This window comes from Myotis myotis, unplaced genomic scaffold (assembly GCF_014108235.1).
Source record: "Myotis myotis isolate mMyoMyo1 unplaced genomic scaffold, mMyoMyo1.p scaffold_m19_p_5, whole genome shotgun sequence".
Classification (NCBI taxonomy): domain Eukaryota; kingdom Metazoa; phylum Chordata; class Mammalia; order Chiroptera; family Vespertilionidae; genus Myotis; species Myotis myotis.
In genome coordinates, this window is record NW_023416357.1 from 93,141,970 (window position 1) to 93,162,290 (window position 20,321).

A 20,321-nucleotide genomic window follows, 5' to 3' on the forward strand; every position below is an offset into this window, starting at 1 on the left:
TGTTTAATAGTCTTGCACCTCAATGTAGAAACTCGTGGAATTGCCTGCAGTGCCCTCTCTCTTCCCCACGGCGGTCACTCTGCATCTGCTCTTGGCTCTGACCAGGAGGTGGGTTATGTATCCGTTTCCCTTCATCGCTGAGGACACCAACTTTGGAGTCAGGCTGGGTTAACTCAGGTGGAACTTGAATCTAGATTTCACAAATAAAAATACAGGAACACAAATACTGTATGCTAATACTAAAATATCCGTTTGAAATTCCATACAACTGGACATCTTATATTTTATCTGGCAGCCCTACCTGGGTTAAAATCCAGTGAGCATCTTATAAACTCTGTGACCTTGAATGAGGGCGTCACCTGTGCCTTAGTTTCCCCATTTGTGTTATTAATTCTGCATCGGTTCTTATAGGAGTGAGTGAGGCCATCTGTGTGAGGTGCTTCGCTCAGTGCCGAGAACACGGTCGGCAGTCTGCAATGTGCGCTTTTTGGTACTCTGGCTGCAACTCTGCACTGCCCCGCCTCCCGGTGCCAGATCCTCTTTCTGGCCTCGGCTTCACCCTGCTGTTTCTTTGCCTCTGAAGGCTTGCTTCTTTTTTCAGCAGGCCCTAAGTCCCCCTAAGCCTTTTATGTTGGCGGGAGTGTTGCTTTCGCTGGGAAGGCTCTCTCAATTGTGTGGGTCACCCCCACTCTGTGCTTTCACAGGGCCCGATGCTCCTGTCACATAACTTCACATCTTGTGCAATACAACATGGTCATTGCCTTTTCCGTGTTTGGTTCCCCTTCTAGACGTTGAGCTCTATGGGAACAAAGTTAACTCCCTTCCTTCTACTGGTGTGGCCAAGACCTCGCACACAGTAGGACAGCAGGTGTGTTGAATAAATGCCTAGCTGAAGACAAATAATTTCTGTTCTTCTAGCCCTATGATAACTGGGGTGTTGTAGATTTTGCCTCTGGCTTTGAAAGAGCAGTGACTCTATTTGGACTTTAACTGTGAAACTTCTATTAATTTTTCATTACGTTTTATATTTAAAATCCTGTATGAGACCGAAGATTTTGGGAGCATAGCCCCAGGTGCCAGAGTTCCGATTATAAAATGGAATCTTAAAGTAAAAAGAGTCAGTCATTCTAACTAAGACCTTTTCACGCACCTGACCCCCAGCAACTCTGAACAGAAATGAACTGGTCATTCCTTCCCATGAGGGGGCTTGCCAGTTCCAAAGGCGAATCTGCTTATAACTGTCCTGGAACTTTGTCCCGGGATGTTGCAGGTCTCTTGTCAGCATCAGCCTTGAGCAATGTCTTCCATGCACATGTAGCACTCCCATGTACCAAGTGCTAGTAGTATTCTGTTCAATTGAGTATCCCATCATCATGCATGTACACATCTTATAACAGCACCAAGGTTGGCTTTAAAGAACATAAACACCAGAGAGATGATCACTTTCCGGTGGAAATAATATATGGACGACCTTGGCCCACAGTAACAAGTGCAGACAATGATGGACATTTACATATTTTCTCCTGTGTGTTTTCTTATGCAAACAGGACAAAGCTTACACATACTTACATGGTCTTTTTTCTTTCCTTTCCTAGTATCACAACCCTGTTCTAGTTTTTATTACCTCCTGCTGAAAACCATAAAATCACCTCTCTGCCAGCCCCTCTGCCTTTGGTCAAAGAATCTTTATGAGGACAGAGTCCTTTTAACATGAACCCTTCTCAGAACACATCAAGGCTCCCACATCCCCACTGCCTCCCTCTCCAGTGTCTCCTGTGGGGAGACATTGCTCTCAGAAGTACACCTCACCTTTAACCTGGGCAAGGGCCAGTCCGAGAACAGCCAGGCCGTGGCACAGTGTGTCTGCAGTGGCAGAAGCCCAAACAAGGCTTCTGAAAAAGCTGAAGCTTCTTGTGTGGTGGCCCTTGAATGAGCTGACCCAGAAATGCATATGGAAGTTCAGGGGACCCTGCAAAAAGAAGAACAGAGTTGGAGGACTCACACTTCCTGATTTTAAACCTATTAGAAAGCTACAGTAATCAAAACACTGTAGGACTGGCATAAGGATAGACATAGATCAATGGAGTAGAAATGAGAGCCCACAAATAAACTCCCATATTTAGGGTCAGTTGATTTCTGACCAGGTTGCCAAGACAGTTCAATGGGTAAAGACAGTCTCTGTAACAAATGGAGCTGGACAACTGGCTATCCACATGCAGAGGATGGCTCTGCATCTTTCTTTTCTTTTTACTAACTTACCTTACTAGGATGAAATAAAAACATTTCAGTGACATACGGAAAGTCTCAACTCTTAGGCAAGGTAGCTAAAAGTAGATGAACACAAAAGTTGGCAGAATTTTGAAATGGATCGATCCAATTACAGTGGCAACCTAACCAAATCTTTCAGAAATAGATGCTGATCAACAGGCGAAAGCAAAGAATAATGACAGAGGATATCTGTATCACACCACGAACAAGTGTGACTGCATGGGAACCTGAGGAGCTGCGTATTCAACAATTGGAGAACGCTCCTTCTTACGCTCACAGGGGACGTCTAGGGAAACTGGCGCGTACTTGGCTGTAAAGGGAATCTCTTTGCTGCTACTCCCTTTGTAGTCATAACTTCTGAGACGTTCTTGTGTTTCCCTCTATTTCTTTCCCAAGTTGTTTCTACCAGTTCCCGTTTCACCTCTGCTTATTTTATGACCGTCTAGGTCAGGGGTGGGCAAACTTTTTTTTTTTTTTTTTATTGCTTAAAGTATTACAAAGGGTATTACATATGTGTCCTTTTTTTCCCCCCCGCCCTTGACAATCCCCTGGCCTCCCCTACCCCCCAGTGTCTTATGTCCATTGGTTATGCTTATATGCATGCATACAAGTCCTTCGGTTGATCTCTTACCCCCCTCCCTCCTGCCCCCCAACCCTGCCCGGCCTTCCCGCTGCAGTTTGACAATCTGTTTGAGGCAGCTCTGCCTCTGTATCTATTATTGTTCAAAAGTTTATAATGGTCTCTATTATCCGTGAATGAGTGAGATCATGTGGTATTTTTCCTTCATTGACTGGCTTATTTCACTTAGCATAATGCTCTCCAGTTCCATCCATGCCGTTGCAAATGGTAAGAGTTCCTTCTTTTTTACAGCAGCATAGTATTCCATTGTGTAGATGTACCACAGTTTTCTAATCCATTCATCTACTGATGGGCACTTAGGCTGTTTCCAGATCTTAGCTATGGTGAATTGTGCTGCTATGAACATATGGATGCATATATCCTTTCTGATTGGTGTTTCTGGTTTCTTGGGATATATTCCTAGAAGTGGGATCACAGGGTCAAATGGGAGTTCCATTTTTAGTTTTTTGAGGAAACTCCATACTGTCTTCCATAGTGGCTGCACCAGTCTGCATTCAGGGGTGGGCAAACTTTGACTCGAGGGCCACAATGGGTTCTTAAACTGGACCGGAGGGCTGGAACAAAAGCATGGATGGAGTGTTTGTGTGAACTAATATAAATTCAAAGTAAACATCATTACATAAAAGGGTACAGTCTTTTTTTTTTTTTTTTAGTTCATTTCAAACGGGCCGTAGTTTGCCCACGGCTGTTCTAGATGAATTCCTTCATTTCTGCTTTATGGTCTTTCTTAGCTGTAATTGCTTTATAAAGATGTTCTGCTTTCCTTTAAACTCATGGTGGACATGAAATGTTGGGTATAATTTTCATCCACTATGGCAAGCTTTTCCAGGTGAGTTTTCATCATCCCCTGGGAAGCTGGGCAGCTCTTACCACCGTTTTTCTTGTGCTGTCTTTGCACAATACTAAGCATATTCATCGGGACTAACATGGCGCGGTAAGCATGGCCTTCCCCCACATGGCTTTTCTCAGTAACGCTGCATGACATTTGAAACAGACGGGTGCATCTGTCATGTACTTGACAAATCACCTGGCTCCCCAGTTTGAAGGGAAGACTTTGTGTATCTTTGGCTCATAGCTCGCTCCCAGGAACTAAAGCAGACCCTTATGCGTAGTCTGCACTCAGTACGTTATTTGTTGAATAAATTAGCATAGAGGGGCTCAAAAAACAGATGTGGATTTGAATTGGTCATTTTAGAACCCATTTATTAAAGTTTTAATGCATTATTATATCAAGTGTGGAAGCCAGGAATCAGAGAGTCAGGTACCCACACACTTTTCAATTCTCAAGCTAAATCTGGGTGGGGAACATCTGACCCGTGGGCCATTTAGGCTGAGATATCATTTGGTCTGTTCCTGCCAAGGCATTAGGGGCGAGTTAATTAAATGTTTGACCAAATATAGAGGCTAATTTTTAAGTTGATAATTGTGTATGGCCCACGAATGATGTTATAAATTTCCAAATGGCCCTCGGCAGAAAAAACCTTCCCCACCCGAGTTAAATAATCATCTCCAAACTGAATCTTGTGCCAGGGGGGGATACACTTAATATTAAGACATTGAGCACTTGAGCTTTTACACACCACTAATGGAATATAAAATACCTCTTTCTCTGTGTGGGGAGCATTTAGCAAGGCACATATGAAAGGAATCAAGCCATTCAAATTCTAAGAAATTTTCCTATAAAGGTGCTCACACAGTCTGCAAGACCATGTGTATAGTATGAAAAACTTCAGTTTGGGACTACCGTAGGTGCACATCACGACCCGCTGAGATGGGGCGGGACAGTTTCAACTACTCACACTTACTTTTCATCTAAACAAAAGATAGAAACCAAGTTTCACTAACATTTAATAGGACAGTGACTCCGCCATCCTTCAGTCAGCACGTTGGGTCATTTGCCACTTAGTCATTGAAATCCAAGGCATCCTGAGGGAAGGGCAGTTCAACCCAGAGGGCAGTGGTTTCCAACTCACTTGCTGATTTGCTTTTAGCATAGGCTTACTTTTGCAGTTTCCCTCTGCCCGGTTGAATGCATTTCTAGATTCTTCCCTCTTATTTCATGTGAATAAATGCCAAAACAACCTCAGCCATTTCAGAACGTGACCCTCACTCTTGCAGGGATGCCCTGGCGGAAGGAGCAGACGAAGGACCTGCAGCGGGTGCTCAGGAGCGTGGACAGCGACATCCCGCTGGTCGTGGTCAGTGGCAACCATGACGTGGGCAACATCCCCACGCCAGAGACCATCGCAGAGTTCCAGGAGACTTGGGGAGACGACTATTTCAGCTTCTGGGTCGGGGGCGTCCTGTTCCTCGTCCTCAACTCCCAGTTTCTGTACGACGCCTCCAGGTGCCCTGCCCTGAAGCAGGCCCAGGACCAGTGGCTGGACCAGCAGCTGAGCATGGCGGAGCAGCAGAAGTGCCAGCACGCCATCGTCTTCCAGCACATCCCCCTCTTCATCCAAAGCATCGACGAGGAGGATGACTACTTCAACCTCACCAAGCCCATGCGGAAGGAGATGGCAGACAAGTTCATCAAAGCAGGTAGCAGCGGGTCCCCAGTGTCTGGGTGGAAGAGTGGTCCGAAGGGGAGGTTTCCAGATCCTTCTGCCCCTCCACAACCTGGTGAAGGGGTTCTGATTCAGCTCTGTCACTCACTGGCCATGAGGCCTGGGACAGGCTGCCTCCGTTTCCTCATCTGTAAAGTAGGAACAGCAAGAGTAGCTCTCATAGGCTGGTTGTGAGGTTAAATGAGAAGAGGCTGAAAGCATTAGAATAGCCCCTTAGGCAGGGTACTAACGTTGTGGTAGCTGCTCACAGCTGAGGGTGGGGGTCCTGCAGGTAGCGGGCACTGGGGCAGGGTCTGAGTGTGACTACATGTGTCCCTGGAAAGGGAAGATGCCAGGGCACCTTTTCTCCTTTCTCTGAGGAGCAGGAACTTGCCCACGGGCAGATGATCTTTAAGAGCCAAGCTTCCCACTCCCTCAGGTATAACCCGGGAAGTCCTGGGTGGGCGGCAGTGGGCAGGCCCTGGGCCTCATTGTCTCTCCTTTGGAGGGGACCACATCTCCAGAACCAGGAGAGAGAAATGTACATTAAACGCAAGTAGTACATTTACAGTGGTCATGCATTTGACACGTGTGTGCACACTCATAGAGCATGAAGAGGCTCCCTTTGTGGATCTGGTTTCTGGTGGCACTCTGTGCAGCACTAGCTCACACACCTCACTTCTGCCCCTGGGAGCACCTGCAGTATTCCTCTTGTGAACAGCGGTGTGATCTGAGCTGACCCCTGAGGTTTCAGAGACCTGGCAGGATCCCAGTTTTGACAACTGTTGTGTCTCTTGTTTTGGTCCTAATGCCTCTGTTTAGATCTTTCCAGAGTGCACTTTTTCAGACTTTTCTAAAATGTAAATGTGTCGGTCAGGGGGTAAGGAGAGGGAGGTGGCCTAACCAAGTAGCAATCATTCATTAGAAATTTAAAAAAACCCTGACACTCTTCTTTTCATCTTTGATCATTAAATGAGTTCGCATTCACTTGTGAAAAGTACAATAGGCCCTTCTGTATTTTTGAGGCATTTTATAAAAAGCTTGCATAATTGGAGACATTTTTCAACTGTTCCATGGAGATGAAGTTAGAAAACTATTAAGGTCTTTGAAATTTTGTGCCGTGCTTGAGTTGGTGTAGAAAACCATTTTGATGACAAGGAAATAAAGTGTCAAGATGGCATCAGCAACACCATGGAGACTGTTTTTTAACAAAAAATAATGTCAGAACATTTCATGCCACTCAAATGATTCCTTTCATATCAAATGTTAAATGATGCAAATGCCATCCACGTGGCTGCTCTTTGTTCTCTGCTGTTGTCAACCACAGTCTTGAGTGGCATGTGCTTCGGGGTTTCCCATCGTAGGATGGAGCACATGCGGCCACTAGCACCCCAGATAGTAAGGCCTGTGGATTTTATAGAGAGAGCCCACAGCTCTAACAGGGCATCCTCGGGGGAGCCTGCTGCCCACCGCCAGGATGGCATCATCTGGGCTGTGCCGGCCACCTCCCGTCAGGCCCGCAGCCCTGCTCGCCAGGGAGGATTCATTGGCACACCGAATCAGGGGGACAGACTCCACTTGCCCCCGCTCCCAGAAGCTAACATCTCCCACTGAATGCCAATTAAATGATTCGTGTAAGACTGAAGCCCTCCCCTCAGCCCTAGCAGCAGTCTCTTCCCGAAGGCTATTATTATTATCTGGAGGTTGCTTGCTAAGGAGGGGACAGAGCAGGGTGTGGTTTTCTTATTCCACTCAGTGCATCTGGCTCCAGGACTTGACGGACTGTTCCCAGCAGGGCCTCCTTGCCCAGGGAGACTCTGATATGTCGTGTGTCTTTTGTTCTGCCTCCTGATATCAAAGTCCTGTCCACTCCTCTAGGCCACCATGTCTCTCATCCGGGTCATGGCAACAGCTCTGACCTGGTACCCGGGCCCATTCTTCCCCCCCATTCCAGTCCATCTCCGCCCGGTGCCAGAGGCCTCCTCTTCATCTCTGCCTCTTCCACTTCACCTGGCCCACACCTGCTTTACTCTGACACCTTCAGGATGAGGTTCCCCCAGCCCCCCCTTCTCAGCTTTCCTGAATCCCCCACCGGACTCTCATCTCTCGAACAGAGACACTGTTGTAGACACCTGCATGCAGGAGGCCTGACTCAGGGCTCCCATAATAAATTCCTCATCAGTATTTGTAGCGACCAACGAAGGGCTGAAACTAACACTCCTTCCCTCCCTGACGGACTGACCATAGCCCATGTCCTTGTTTGGCACCGCTGTAGGCCGGGTCCAGACCAAGTCCAGGTTTCTCATAGCTCCAGGCCTAGCCTTCCCAGAGGGTGTTCGCCTGTTAATGCCCATCACAGGGCCTCCAAGCCTTTGGTCTTGTGCATCCTTCTGCTCTGATCCACATACTGGCTCTCCAGGCTCACAAGCAGGCCTTTCTCACTTCTAAGCTAGCCTCCCAATATTCCTGCTGATGGGAAAAATGAGACATTTTTGGGGGAGTTAGCAATCTGAATCTAGTCACTGCCCCTTTAATTATCTGGTCCTGCAAGACCTGTTTACCCAAAATACTACTCCCATTTTAGAGAGGCCATAAACCATCCCCAGATGGAGTTATCTGTGCTGGCACCAGGCCAGGCCTTGAGATGTGGTCCCACTGCCCCCATCCCAGCACATGGGGCTTTTTGCAAAGCCTGTGAAAGGTCCGGAAGTATGGTCCATATTTGGGGGACAAAGAAACCAAAGGGGTATAAAGGGAAAGCTTCCTCCATATTGGGGGGCTCAGGATTTGGAGAGAAACAGACTCCCCTGAGTCACTGTACCGATACATGTGAAATGTCTGGAAATAAATGGGTTTTTCCTGTGCCTCCAGTACTCCTGTGTATTTTTTCGGTCGCCTGATAAATTCTGTATCACTGCCAGACACCACTTACACCTGTGAGAAGGCGTCCTCATGGCTACTGCCTCAGGATCTCCCCTAGACCTGCTTACAGGGAAAACCGGAGAGATGGATGCTCTAACTGCAGTCCCCGTCAGTTTTAGTGGCTTAACCAAGCCAGGCCCTTTGCTTAAGGGCCTTTCAAACACAGAACAAACCACAGGCAGCATGGAGAAGAGAGGGGGTCAGATGTGGACGCAGCTCTGGCAGGCTGAGTGACCTGCTTGGTGGGGAAGCTCAGGTAGGTGGGCTCTCCTGGGCATGTCTGCTCTGTGACTCAGTGATGCAGGGAATGGCTCGGTCGCAGCAGCGTCTTTTGAACTCATTTTGGGAAGCCAGAAGTTCTAGTGACATTCTGTAAAATCAATTAACTTGAAGACCATGATGAAATTGGGGGTGGTGATGGTATTTAATACTGCCTCGGCTTTCCCCCACAGCAGGATTATTCCCTACTCCCGCTGCAGTCTCATTTATCTCCTGCATTAAAATGCCACTACTTAAAAAATATGTCAAAAGCTCATCAGAATATCCAGGTTAGCTTTTAATTATGGTAATTGTGTTGTTATAAAATATCCTTTTAGAGAGCACATCCCTCCTCAAACCACTCTGGAGGTAAAACCCAGCTTCCTCCCAGCAAGCTTAATGAATAATTCTGAATCATTGTGTGGGATGAATAAATGATTTAATAACGAGCATCAACAATCATCTCACATTGTTGCATTAATCTCTAAATGGATGAGGTAAATGAGGAGGAGGGGTGTTACTACACAACGGCCCTTGTGTGGAGGGATGCCGCCTCTGAATCCAGGCCTGCGGGCTTCCCGGCTCAGGTTCCCCTAGAAACGGATGCATTCTCTTTCTCTTTCTGAAGCTCAATAAAAACCTTCTTTGTCTGATAAAAAACGTTGTCAATGGCCAGTACAAATAAAGAGTTATCAGGGCGGGACAGATGCACAGCTGTGAAGCGGCTCCGCTATTTTCTGTCTTCTTTTTGCTCTGCCTGAGGATAATCAATTTCATCACATCCAGGGGATGTCGAAATTGGCTTTCCCCATAATTCACCTGATACCTAGTTGGAGTTGCAAAGATAGATAGTAGATAATGAAATCTTGGTTGAACCTGGCCACCGTCTCCATCCTTCGTGCCTTTTTTAGCAGAAGGTTAATGTGTGAACCAGCTAATACGGATTCCAATTTAAAAATTCAATCTTAAAAAATAAAAGTCTAACTCTTTAACTATTTGCTCAATGTCTCGATACCTTTGCTTTTTTCCACTTCCAGCAGAGAGATCAGAACTGTGTAGTATAGAGCTGAGAGTGAATTTGACAATTATGAAAAAATCTCAATAATTTGATCTTTCCTGCAAAATTTGATCAGTAATTTCACAAAATTATAGTTTCATCTCTAGTATTTATATTTAAAACAAAAAAAAACTAGAGAGCTTTTAGCCCAATGTTATCATATTAGGATTCACTTTATGGGAAAAATAAAACATCAAAACATACTCTAACATCTTAACTACATTGTGTGGAAATTATTTTACATCCTGGTTGTTGTTGTTTTCCAGGAAGTGGAATCCCAGCTTAACTTTGTTCACCTTTGTAAGCCCAGCCCCTGGCTAGCCAAGGCTGCCCCATAGTAGCCCCTCAATAAATAAATATTGGTTAATGGAATGGATTTAAACTTGATTCAAACCTATTTATTAGCAGAATCATAGGTAATGCTTATGTTACCTGTGGATTGGTGTTTACCAGCTGACTTTTGGATGGGAAATGCATTACCTAGAGCAAGGGTTGGTAAACTTTTTCTGCAAAGGGTCAGAAATGTTGGACTAGTCTCTGTAGCATCTACTCAGCTGTGCCTTCGAGCATGAAAGCAACTACAGAGGACTCCTAAGCAAATGGGCGTGGTTAGGATCCTTCAGTGCTGCTCCACAGGCTGCTCCAGTAACACTTTATTAACCAACAGGTGTTGGGCCTGGAGGCCATGGTTTTTCCACCTTGGCTTAGAGAAATGCTCCCATTACAGTGTGTAGCTCTTGCTCTTCCTGGGCCTTGTCCCCACTGTGCATGTGTCCAGTTCCAGGATGTGTCAGGTGACTTCCCTGGGACAGCTGCCTGCCTCACAGCCCTGAACTGGGCTCCGGTTCCTCAGGGGAGGGTGTGAGTGGGCGAGGCACGTCCCATCGGAGGCCCCTGATGTAATTGGAGGTGGGGGTGGAGGTTGGAGGGTACATGGGGGCACTTAAAATCCAACACTTGAGTGTTTAACATGTGTTAGGAAAAATATAACTAGCTCATCAATTTGAAGAAAAAGAATAGCAGGGGTAGTAGGCCGGTCAGGCAGAAATTGTGACTGTGGTACAGGGGGTGCCGTGTTCGCGCCAGTGGGAACGCTATACAACACCAGGGGGCGCAGACAGGCTTTGACTTTGGACAGACCTAGCTTCACATCCCTCAGGGCTGCTCCCCGGGTAAGTGGCTGCACTTGAGTTGGCGAACGTCTTTCTGCCTTGGCTTCTCACTTGTTAAATGGGAGTATCATCCCGACCCCGTAGGGTTGGTGTGACAGTCAGTAGAGTGTGGCATGTGAGCACTGGCACCGTGCCTGGGACGGTGTTTGTTGTTACATGCTGTGAGTCCCTGGCAGGCCAGTGTGCTTTGGTGGGGGCTGGCTCTTCCTGTAGTGAGAGCAGGGCTCCTCACCCTGTGGTGCCGGCGGGAGGGCCAGGTCTTCTTGTGGGGTGCACGTGAGAGGCTCCAGGTGAGGACAGGCATGTTTGGGGACATGCCTGCAGTGTGCTAGCATAACGTTATAAATTGAAAAAGCAAGGAATTAGCAATTCTTCATAATACAAACTATAGTAAGAGAAGCTGGACAAGAACCTCTTGGCTCCTAGGAAGATAGAGTCGCAGGGAATCTGAGGTTGTTCAGGGTGGATGGGGAATGCATGTTATTTTTAGTTTTATCTAAAGGGTGTACTAGTTTAAAAGGTTGGAAATCACTGAGCTAAATGGACAATTCCAATGGAATTTGACTTTATTTTTTTAAAGTCATACCTCGCCAATTAATGTGTTAGTAAACACACCTTTGAATGCATAACTTCATAGTCATGTTTTTCTGAATCTGGCAAGTATGTTCACAAGGCAATGGCGAGCATCTGATGTGCCCTCTGTTTAAAATGCATTTTACCAACTTCCAAGTCAAGCTTACAAACAGTTCTTTTAAGCTCATGTAGAATCGGGAGTCTCTGGGGGCATATTAGCTTGAGGAATTTACCCTCTTTAATTTATTTTTTATGATTTGGTTTTGAGTTTATTTTCCCAGTCAATTCACCATAAAACATCCTGCTTTAGTCATTTGAAGTCTGTGTTAGATAAAAGACCAACTGCCGAAGCTACATCTGGTGCGACGTGATGGATTACATTTCTCACTTTGGAGGTACCCTTAACAGTTGGCCTAATTAAAGCTAAAATCAAGTCCTGATGTAAATATTTATAAATTGAGAGTCTGGCATGTGTAAGTGTGTGCTGCTGGTTCCCCAAGTTAAGTCAACATTCATTCATTCAACAGATAGCTGGGGCGGGGGGTAGGCGTGAGGACGGGCATGAGCAACATGGACCGGCCCTTCTCCTGTATTGTAGCTCACTCTTACACTGAGAATTAAAATCTTGTTGAAAAATCCCACTGCAACATTTCCAAAAGGAGCTAAAAGTGCATGAGAGAGAGGTGTCTAAGTTTATCAAGTCAAAATATTACCTCCTCTCTTGTAGGTCATGCTTGAAAAACAGCAGTTAGTGTCACTTTCAAATGAGCAGTGGGATTCCTTTGTCAAATTGGAATATCCCTCAGCCAGCTGAACACTCACTTCCTATACTGGCTCGAAGTATTTTGTATCTACTACACTTGCTTTCATGTAAGGCATTTGCCCCCATTATGTATAACAGTGCAACTACAAATTAAGGATGTTGCAGTGTAACGTAAGCTAAAAATTGCTTTAATCTCATTTTTCTGTTTTACTTAACAAAAATGTTTGTTGATGATTCATTTGGAAGTAAAGGAGTAGCACCCATTGGGGTAACGCCTCCCGGTGCAGGCAGGCTCTTCGTGCCCCTGGTCACAGCCCTGAGGATATTTTGACCGCGCCTGTGGGAGCACACAGTAGGAAGGAGCAGAGGCTCTGGCTCCTGACTCCTCCTTCAATTGAAATTATAGACAATAAGAGGAAGGAAGAGGATTTTTCTTAGACACTCTCCTTTATGTCAGGCACTGTCCTGCACACCGTTGGGCGTCCAGGTGAGGAGTTCCCTGCAGTTCCCAGGTGGAAGGGGCCTAGTCTGGAGCCAGTGTGGTGCTGCCTTAGCCATGAGCCTCCGCTGGCCACCGCCTGGGTGGGGTCTGCGCTCCTGTCTGCCTCGGGGGCCCATGACCTCACTTCCTCAGTGTACCTCAGGGAGATACCTAATAGAGCAGTTTTTCTTTTGGAAAAGGCAAACGATTAATAAGCTGTTTATGAGCCCTGGCTAATGGTCAGTCTTATTATTACTCCATTAGTGTCAGTGGCTTCCTCATTGGCACCACAGCCTGCACAGCAGCCTACGAGATGTTGGCACTCTGCACTTGAAGGCCAGCAAACTCAGGTCCTAGAGGCCGTATCACCTGTTCAGGTCGCACAGCTGTGAAGGGATCTGATGCTATAACCCAGCACCTTGACACAGTGTCGGTAGTGCTGTTCATGTTTTCCATCTTACTGTTACCACTGTTGATATAAAAATATATAAATGGCAACATTAGATAAATTGATGTGTAAGAAGTACATTTTCTCTTTTTCCATGAGTCCCTACCTCTGACCCACTGCTGGGTTGCCAGAGTGTTGCCAGAATTGGAATCCAAGTCTTTGTGACTGTGTCTTCTGCCACGTCTCTGCCCGCCACACTGGGTGCCATGTCCCAGAGAGAGCCCCATGGTGTGCCACCGGTGGGTGCTAAAAACCACAGGGTAACCAACTGCCATCAGTTTTACTCCAAAAGCCATTTAAAACACAACATACTATTAATATAATAATAATTACCAGCCACTTATTTTTAATAATATATTACAGGTAGTATTGTGAGTTTGTAAACAAGGAAACTGAGTCACAGAGAGACCAGTCAGCTTACCCAGATTCACACAGCTGGGCTCACACCGAGGACGCTGACCCTGGGGCTGGCTCTCATGTTGCTATCAGGGTAATGAGCAGAGTGTGCACTGGGCTTGGGTGTTCGTAGCAAGAAAAGAGGAGCCAGGCCAGCTTGAGTTGAGGCAGGTCCTATCTGCTCACCCACCCCCAAGGGCTGTCTCAGAGAAGGAGCTGGCCCAGCCAGACACCTGGGCTCAGAATGGGAGTGTCTGGGGGGCAGAGTTAGGGCCCAGGGAGTCCTCTGGGCGTGGGATTCCCCTCTGGCCTCAGCAGGCAGCAATTTTTCTTAGAGTAAGTGCCTGAGGTCATTCCTTCCCCTTGAGTATGTGAATTGTGCCTTCTGCGACAAAGATGCTGTCTCTGTTGTTTTTCTTGAAACAGGGAGGGAGCTGTACCACCCTACAGACTCTCTGAAGCGCTCCCCAGGGGTACAAGTTCAGTTTGGCTCTTATCTGAGGATTATGGGCCCCTGCAAAAGCTCGCTTAAAAAACGGGGACCGTAGCTCATTGAAAATAGTGGTAAAATAAAAATGAAGGTTAATTTGAGACATTATCTTGATAAAAGAGACACATTATGGCAACCAGTCTGTGTCCGCATGATAAAGTGTTGGTTGTTACTGCAGTTGCACCAACTCTTAGAATGAACAAGGAATAAGGCGAATGTCGGCTTGGTTCCTCAGCCAGAGTTATCTGAAATAGTTGTCTGGCAGCATCCTGCGCTTTACACTTGGCACTGGCAGCAGCGTTGAGGGTCATTTGTGTAAGAGAAAAGATTAGGGTTCATCAGTTTTCCTGAGGGCCTGTTTCTGAATCCATCAATAATCTGATTATTGCCTCCGCCAGAACCAGCGTGTGTTTACTCTGCCAGCGCTGTATTTGTCGGTGACTCCCCGTAATTGCACAGCTCCCTAGAGTCACTTGCTTGGCTTTATGAAATCCTGCGTCTTTAACACAGAGGTGCCGCCTGCCTGGTTGCACAGGTTGGGATGTTTTGAGTAGGTGGCTTGGTTTATAAGCAATCCATTCAGGAACATTTTCTTATTACTAAGAAGTTTCTTTTCATACAACTGAAATCGTATCTATACAAGCATTTTAGAAGCATAAGAGTATGTCATACACAGTATTATCTCGTGTCATTTTAACCACGAAACACATAGACGTACCACATTCACTGAATGCTTTATATTATTGGACATTTAAGCTGTTTCCAGTTTTTTTCTCGGATAAAGATTACTGTCATGAACTTCTTCATGCACAAACAAGCCCAAATCTTAAAATAAAACTGCTTGTACATGTTTAAGTTCATAAAGCAAATGCCTGGAATGGTCTTGGTAAGGCTCAGTGTGACGAGAACCGTGTTTTGTTGAAGAGGTTCTGCACTTGCATTGGAGGGGTTGTTGGCGCTCTTGCTGCCAGGATGGAGTACTTTGCTTGTTGTTTACATTCATCCGTGCACTTGTGAACACTTGCTGCGCATGCTCTCTGCATTTGGAAACCGGGAACAAAGATATGCGATCATCAGTCCTGTCCTCAAGAAGCTCAGAGTCCGGGAAGGAACCAGGCTTCCTATCAAAGTAGAAGTCTCAGAGTGGGGACTGCATGACACTTTAGTTATTTACGTATTTAAATTCCTCTCTTTATAAGTCAGATTTGACGACGTGCACTTACTTTGCTAGCTACCTGTTGAATAGGGGCGTGGTTTCCCTGAAGTGTGTGAATAGTGTTGGACCTGTTGCCACGGATGGCCTCCACATCAAGAACATTTCATCCGCCTTCCTTTTCTATTCCTTTCTTCTCCCTTCATTATTTGTTTTCTTCCTTCCTCCCTTTAATTCATAACAGCCTTTACTTCGTGGTGTGTCTGCATGTAATCGCTCCATCAAGTGTGTGCTGTGGGGGCACCCATTCGGTTAATTCAGTAGATAGGGAGTTGCCTGTTCTGTGCCAAGCCCAGGCATCAAGGCAAAGACCACTTCCAGGGGAAAGAAGTCTCTTTTGGGTGATTGATTCATGAGTATACACAGAAGCATTGTGATGAGTGCCCCGTTTCCTGTGTTCAGGTCAGAGTAACAGAATAGCCTCCTGACCTTATCAAGGTCAGACTCTGGCCAGAGGTATCCGTTCCTTATCACGGTAAAGCTGATTGCCTCTGGGACAGCAGGCGACAGTCCAGGGGACTTTGTAATAGTATAAAAATTATATAATCATAAATTTTTTCTTAAAAACTGTGAAAGCAGATCTTACTGATGTTAGTATTTATCTGTGGGTGGTGGGAATATAAATGTCATATTGCTTTTTAGGCTCATTTTGTTCTTCTAAGTTTCTCAAAAAAATGAAAAAAGAATAATGAAAAGAATCCCTTTAATGAGGTCTAGGTCAGGGTTGGCAGACTATTTTTGCAGAGGGCCAGATAGTAAATATTTTAGACTTTGTGGGCCAGAAGCAAAATTGAGGATATTACATCGGTACTTGTATAAACCTAAATTTAGCGATTTAATATAAGAAGCCTTCTTAGCTCACGTTCCTTATAGGCAAACAGACAATGGGCTGTGCTTTGCTGACCCCTCGTCATTGCTAACACTCATTTTTAAGGAAAACCTTTAAAAATTTATGCCATTTGGCACTTTCTACACTTGATGTCATCTAGCCACAAGTGAAAGGTTAAAATCGAAGGGAGGAAAAGATTTTTTTCGTCCTGGTGACCGTGTTTTAGGTATTTTAATAACTCATGCTCTGCCTTAGAGTGTTGTTTCTCACTTCCAGTTGCCTCCGAGTTGTCACATAGATGTGGCCTGAGAGGCTGAGCCACCCTCCCCCTCTGTGCCCCAGCACTGCCTCGGACCGGGGCCTTGCCCTGTCGAATGCATGATGTTTCCAAAAGTAGTTTCACAAACAGCAGAAAGGACGTCCAGAAGGTCGTTGACCAAACAACACTTTCATGGAGTCCCGCGGAACCCATTCTGTCAAGGAGATGTCCTGGGGCAGTGATGGCGAACCTTTTGAGCTCGGCGTGTCAGCATTTTGAAAAACCCTAACTTAACTCTGGTGCCGTGTCACATATAGAAATATTTTGGTATTTGCAACCATAGTAAAACAAAGACTTACATTTTTGATTTTGATTTTATATATTTAAATGCCATTTAACAAAGAAAAATCAACCAAAAATATGAGTTCGTGTGTCACCTCTGACACGCGTGTCATAGGTATGCCATCACTGTCCTACGGCCTCATTTGAAAGAGCTTCCGAAGGCCGGCTTACAGTCTTCAAAAACAGAGGAGTGAGTCCATCCATGCCGTTGCAGATGGTAGGAGTTCCTTTTTACAGCAGCGTAGTATTCCATTGTGTAGATGTGCCACAATTTTCTAATCCACTCATCTGCTGCTGGGCACCTAGGCTGTTTCCAAATCTTGGCTATTGTAAATTGTGCTGCTGTGAACATAGGAGTGCATATATCCTTTCTGAGTGGCGTTTCTAGTTTCTTGGGATATATTCCTAAAAGTGGGACACTGGGTCAAATGGGAGAGAACATTATGCTAAGCGAAATAAGTCAGAGAAAGATAAATATCACATGATCTCACTCATTAGTGGAATATAATAAACAACATAAACTGATGAACAAAAACATAGACAGAGAAGCATCGATTAGACCATCAAATCTCGGAGGAAAGGCAGGGGAGGGTGGAGGGAAGGGGAGAGATCAACCAAAGGACTTGTATGCATGCATATAAGCCTAACCAATAGACACAGACACTAAGGGGGTGAGGATGCGAGGAGGCGGAGAGGGGGACAAAATGGGGATAAGGACACATATATAATACCTTAATCAATAAAGAAAAAAATATATTTTTTTAAAAAAACAGATTAGTGGTCACCCATAAAGAGTTACTGTTCCAAAATGTCCAGGGCAGTATTCATCCATTTGGCTGTGCTCCAGCTCCCCCAGCTCAGAGAATAAGGAAGTTTATCATCGCATGTAAATAGAAGGCGGGCGGTGTGGCTCTCGGCTGGGCTAACTCAGGGACCAGGATCTCGCCCTGATTCTGCCACCACCCCCCCCCCCCCTTCCCCTTGTGGCCCTTCCTAGGGCAGCCCTTCCCAGGTGGCTGCCAAGCTCTGGATATCACATCAGACTTGACAACCCCCGAGACGGAACAACCTGTCCCGGACCTCCTCCAGCAGGCATCCTCCCACAGCGCCTGCGGACCGGCCGCAGACCCGTTCCCACCCTGCGTGGCCACAGCAAGACAATTGCCACGGCTGCCGCAGTCCTGGTTCTGGGACGGAACAGGACCTACCCAGAACAAAATCAGGATTCTTTTAGCAAGAGAAAAAGGTGTGATACGGGAGGCAACCTGCACTTCTCCCTCGGCAAGGAAGCACGGACCCCGTGTTCACACCTATTTTAAAAGCAGTGGATAAACGCCTCGTGTCCCCGTGCGCAGCAGTGAGCTGTGCTGGGATTCAGCACATGTCTCAGACTCGTGTCTGCGTGAGGACGTGTTACCAGACCCTGTAAAACGGAGGAAGTGGGGGTTCAGGGAGGTGAACGAAGGAGCTTGTCAGGGGGCATTTAAGGAACAGACAGGATTCAGAGTCAGCGCTCACTCCACTGCTGACCTCCACCCGCCAGGAGGCCTGACGCTGCTCACAGGAGGGTGACACCTAAGGAGCGCGGCAGCTCGCGCCACGTCAGGCAGTACCAGACACCTGCGCCTTAGAGCACACAGGAAGCCCGGGATGTGCGGACCTCGATGTAACGGACTTCAGATTTCACCGACAAAAGTTCCCATCCGTATGTCCTATGTGAAAATTAACACCCTGCTACTTTTAAAATGCTTTTAATTAAGATTTGCTTGTAATTAAATTAACAGGTTATTTTGTTGCTGTTGATATTAATTCACTGTTATTTTTAACAAATTTTAGCAAATAGGCCATATGTTGGAAAAACACTGTAGTTATTTTGCCAACATAAGTAAACATTACATATCTGTAACTATAATCTACATATTTAAATCCAGGAGTCACTGCTCATAAACTGTGTTCGGCGAGTGATTAGCATGGGACCTGTTGTGGCATGGCATGACTTTCTGCAGCAACGTTAACACCGGCCGGCCGATGTTCCCGCGTGCTAAGCCACGCCCCAGCTGTGTTCATTTGTTCACGTGCAGTGACTGGTGAATGCAGGCATTTATTAGACCTATTCGGTGTAAATTTAAAATTACTGTAATACATATAGGAAACTTTCCTGTGAGATTAAATTTTTCATATATATTTAATTTTAATTACACAAACATGTCTACATAAGTAAAAAGAGGTAAACTAATTTGTCGATTTTTCAACATACACATTTGGAAAACCTACTTTATTATATAACAGACTCTGAGCTTTAACAGACACCCCCTCACCTGAGTTAGTCCTTTGCACTGAGGTTTTATTGTATTGGCAAAGAGGAGAGACTGACTTTGTCCTATGGACACTTACTAAAATTGTAGCTTATGAGTTGCCACAGTTTTATATATCCATTCACCCTCCCATGCATTTACCCAACAATCGCTCTTAGGGCAGCAGCTCTATTCTGTTGATTCTGGAAATGGATATTCGGTCAACTAGATCTGGTCTCTGCCCTCACAGACTGGTAGGAGGCAGCAAGGTGGGGACAAGAAATCACAAGACAAAGTAGAGTAATGCTCAAGAATCAGGAGGAAGGAGAATCAGTTTGGCCCGGCTTCCCCAGGGATGTTTTTGCTGAGGAGAGGAGCAAGCAGGGTCTTGAAGGACAAATAAGAGTTCATCACACAGATGTGGGCAGGAAGAGGGCATTCGAGAAACAGGGCAGAGCGTGGGCAGAGACCGGAGCCACAGAACAGCCAGTGTGTCCTGGACTGGCATGACTCAGTGACTAGTAGGGCTCGGGTATTGGATGACATGGAACAGGAGCCCAAGGTGATGGGAAGCATGGAAAAGCTGTGGGTAAGTGGCACGTTGGGTTTTGCGTTTTAGAAAGACAATCTTGCTCAGTCTGTCCAGGGTGAATTTTCTCTTCCTTCCCTCCTGGGTGTAGTGTAGGGCACAGTGTGACAGGCTCGGTTACAGCTGCATGTGACCACGTGACCCCCGTCCTGGACTTTAGCAAGCAGGGCTACGGGAAAGCTCTTCCTTCTGCTTGGAACGTGGACGCAGTGTCTGGAAGCCCTGCAGCCATCGTGCAGTCTTGAGGACAAAGCCACAAGCTGAGGGTGGCAGAGCAGAAAAACAGAAGGAGCCTGGATCCTTAGTGAAGGCTCACACAGCTGCATCCACCCTGGCTGCCCGCCTCCTGTCTTTCTACGGGATGGAGCAGCAATCATAAATGAGCACAAGTACACCCTTCACCGGGTTAAGCCACTGACAGCCGAATGTCCTGACACATCTGGGGATAGAAAGGGCAGATTGGGGATAGACAGGAGGAGACCAGGCAGAGAGGGCTATGAGCAGGTTCAGGCAGAACGGCCGCACGGCCCAGGAGGAGGAGGGCGGAGTCCTGGCGACCGTGCCTGCTGGCCCAGGGGGCCCACAGGAGGAGAGGCAGGCATGGGGCAGAAGGAGTGAGTGAGTGATCGTGCTTGCAGGGATGTCAGGAGGAGAGGCCCTCACTGAACCTGGGCTGGGCAAGGATGGGAATTGTGGGCCGCTGGGGCGGGGAGGGGGGGGGGTGGGCTGCGTTATGACGGGGAGACTGTGGTCATCCAGTGAGCAGGGAGGCCACCTTGTA

At 46.5% G+C, this 20,321-nt stretch overlaps 1 protein-coding gene across 1 annotated transcript in view; it reads left to right on the top strand.

The window, feature by feature from the left end:
• CPPED1 (calcineurin like phosphoesterase domain containing 1) overlaps window positions 1-20,321 on the top strand; it is a 111,800-nt gene that overhangs the window by 69,286 nt on the left and 22,193 nt on the right. Inside the window, exon 3 of the mRNA XM_036309796.1 lies at window positions 5,027-5,449. Coding sequence (XP_036165689.1) covers window positions 5,027-5,449 — 423 coding nt within the window. The remainder of the gene's footprint in view (window positions 1-5,026; window positions 5,450-20,321) is intronic.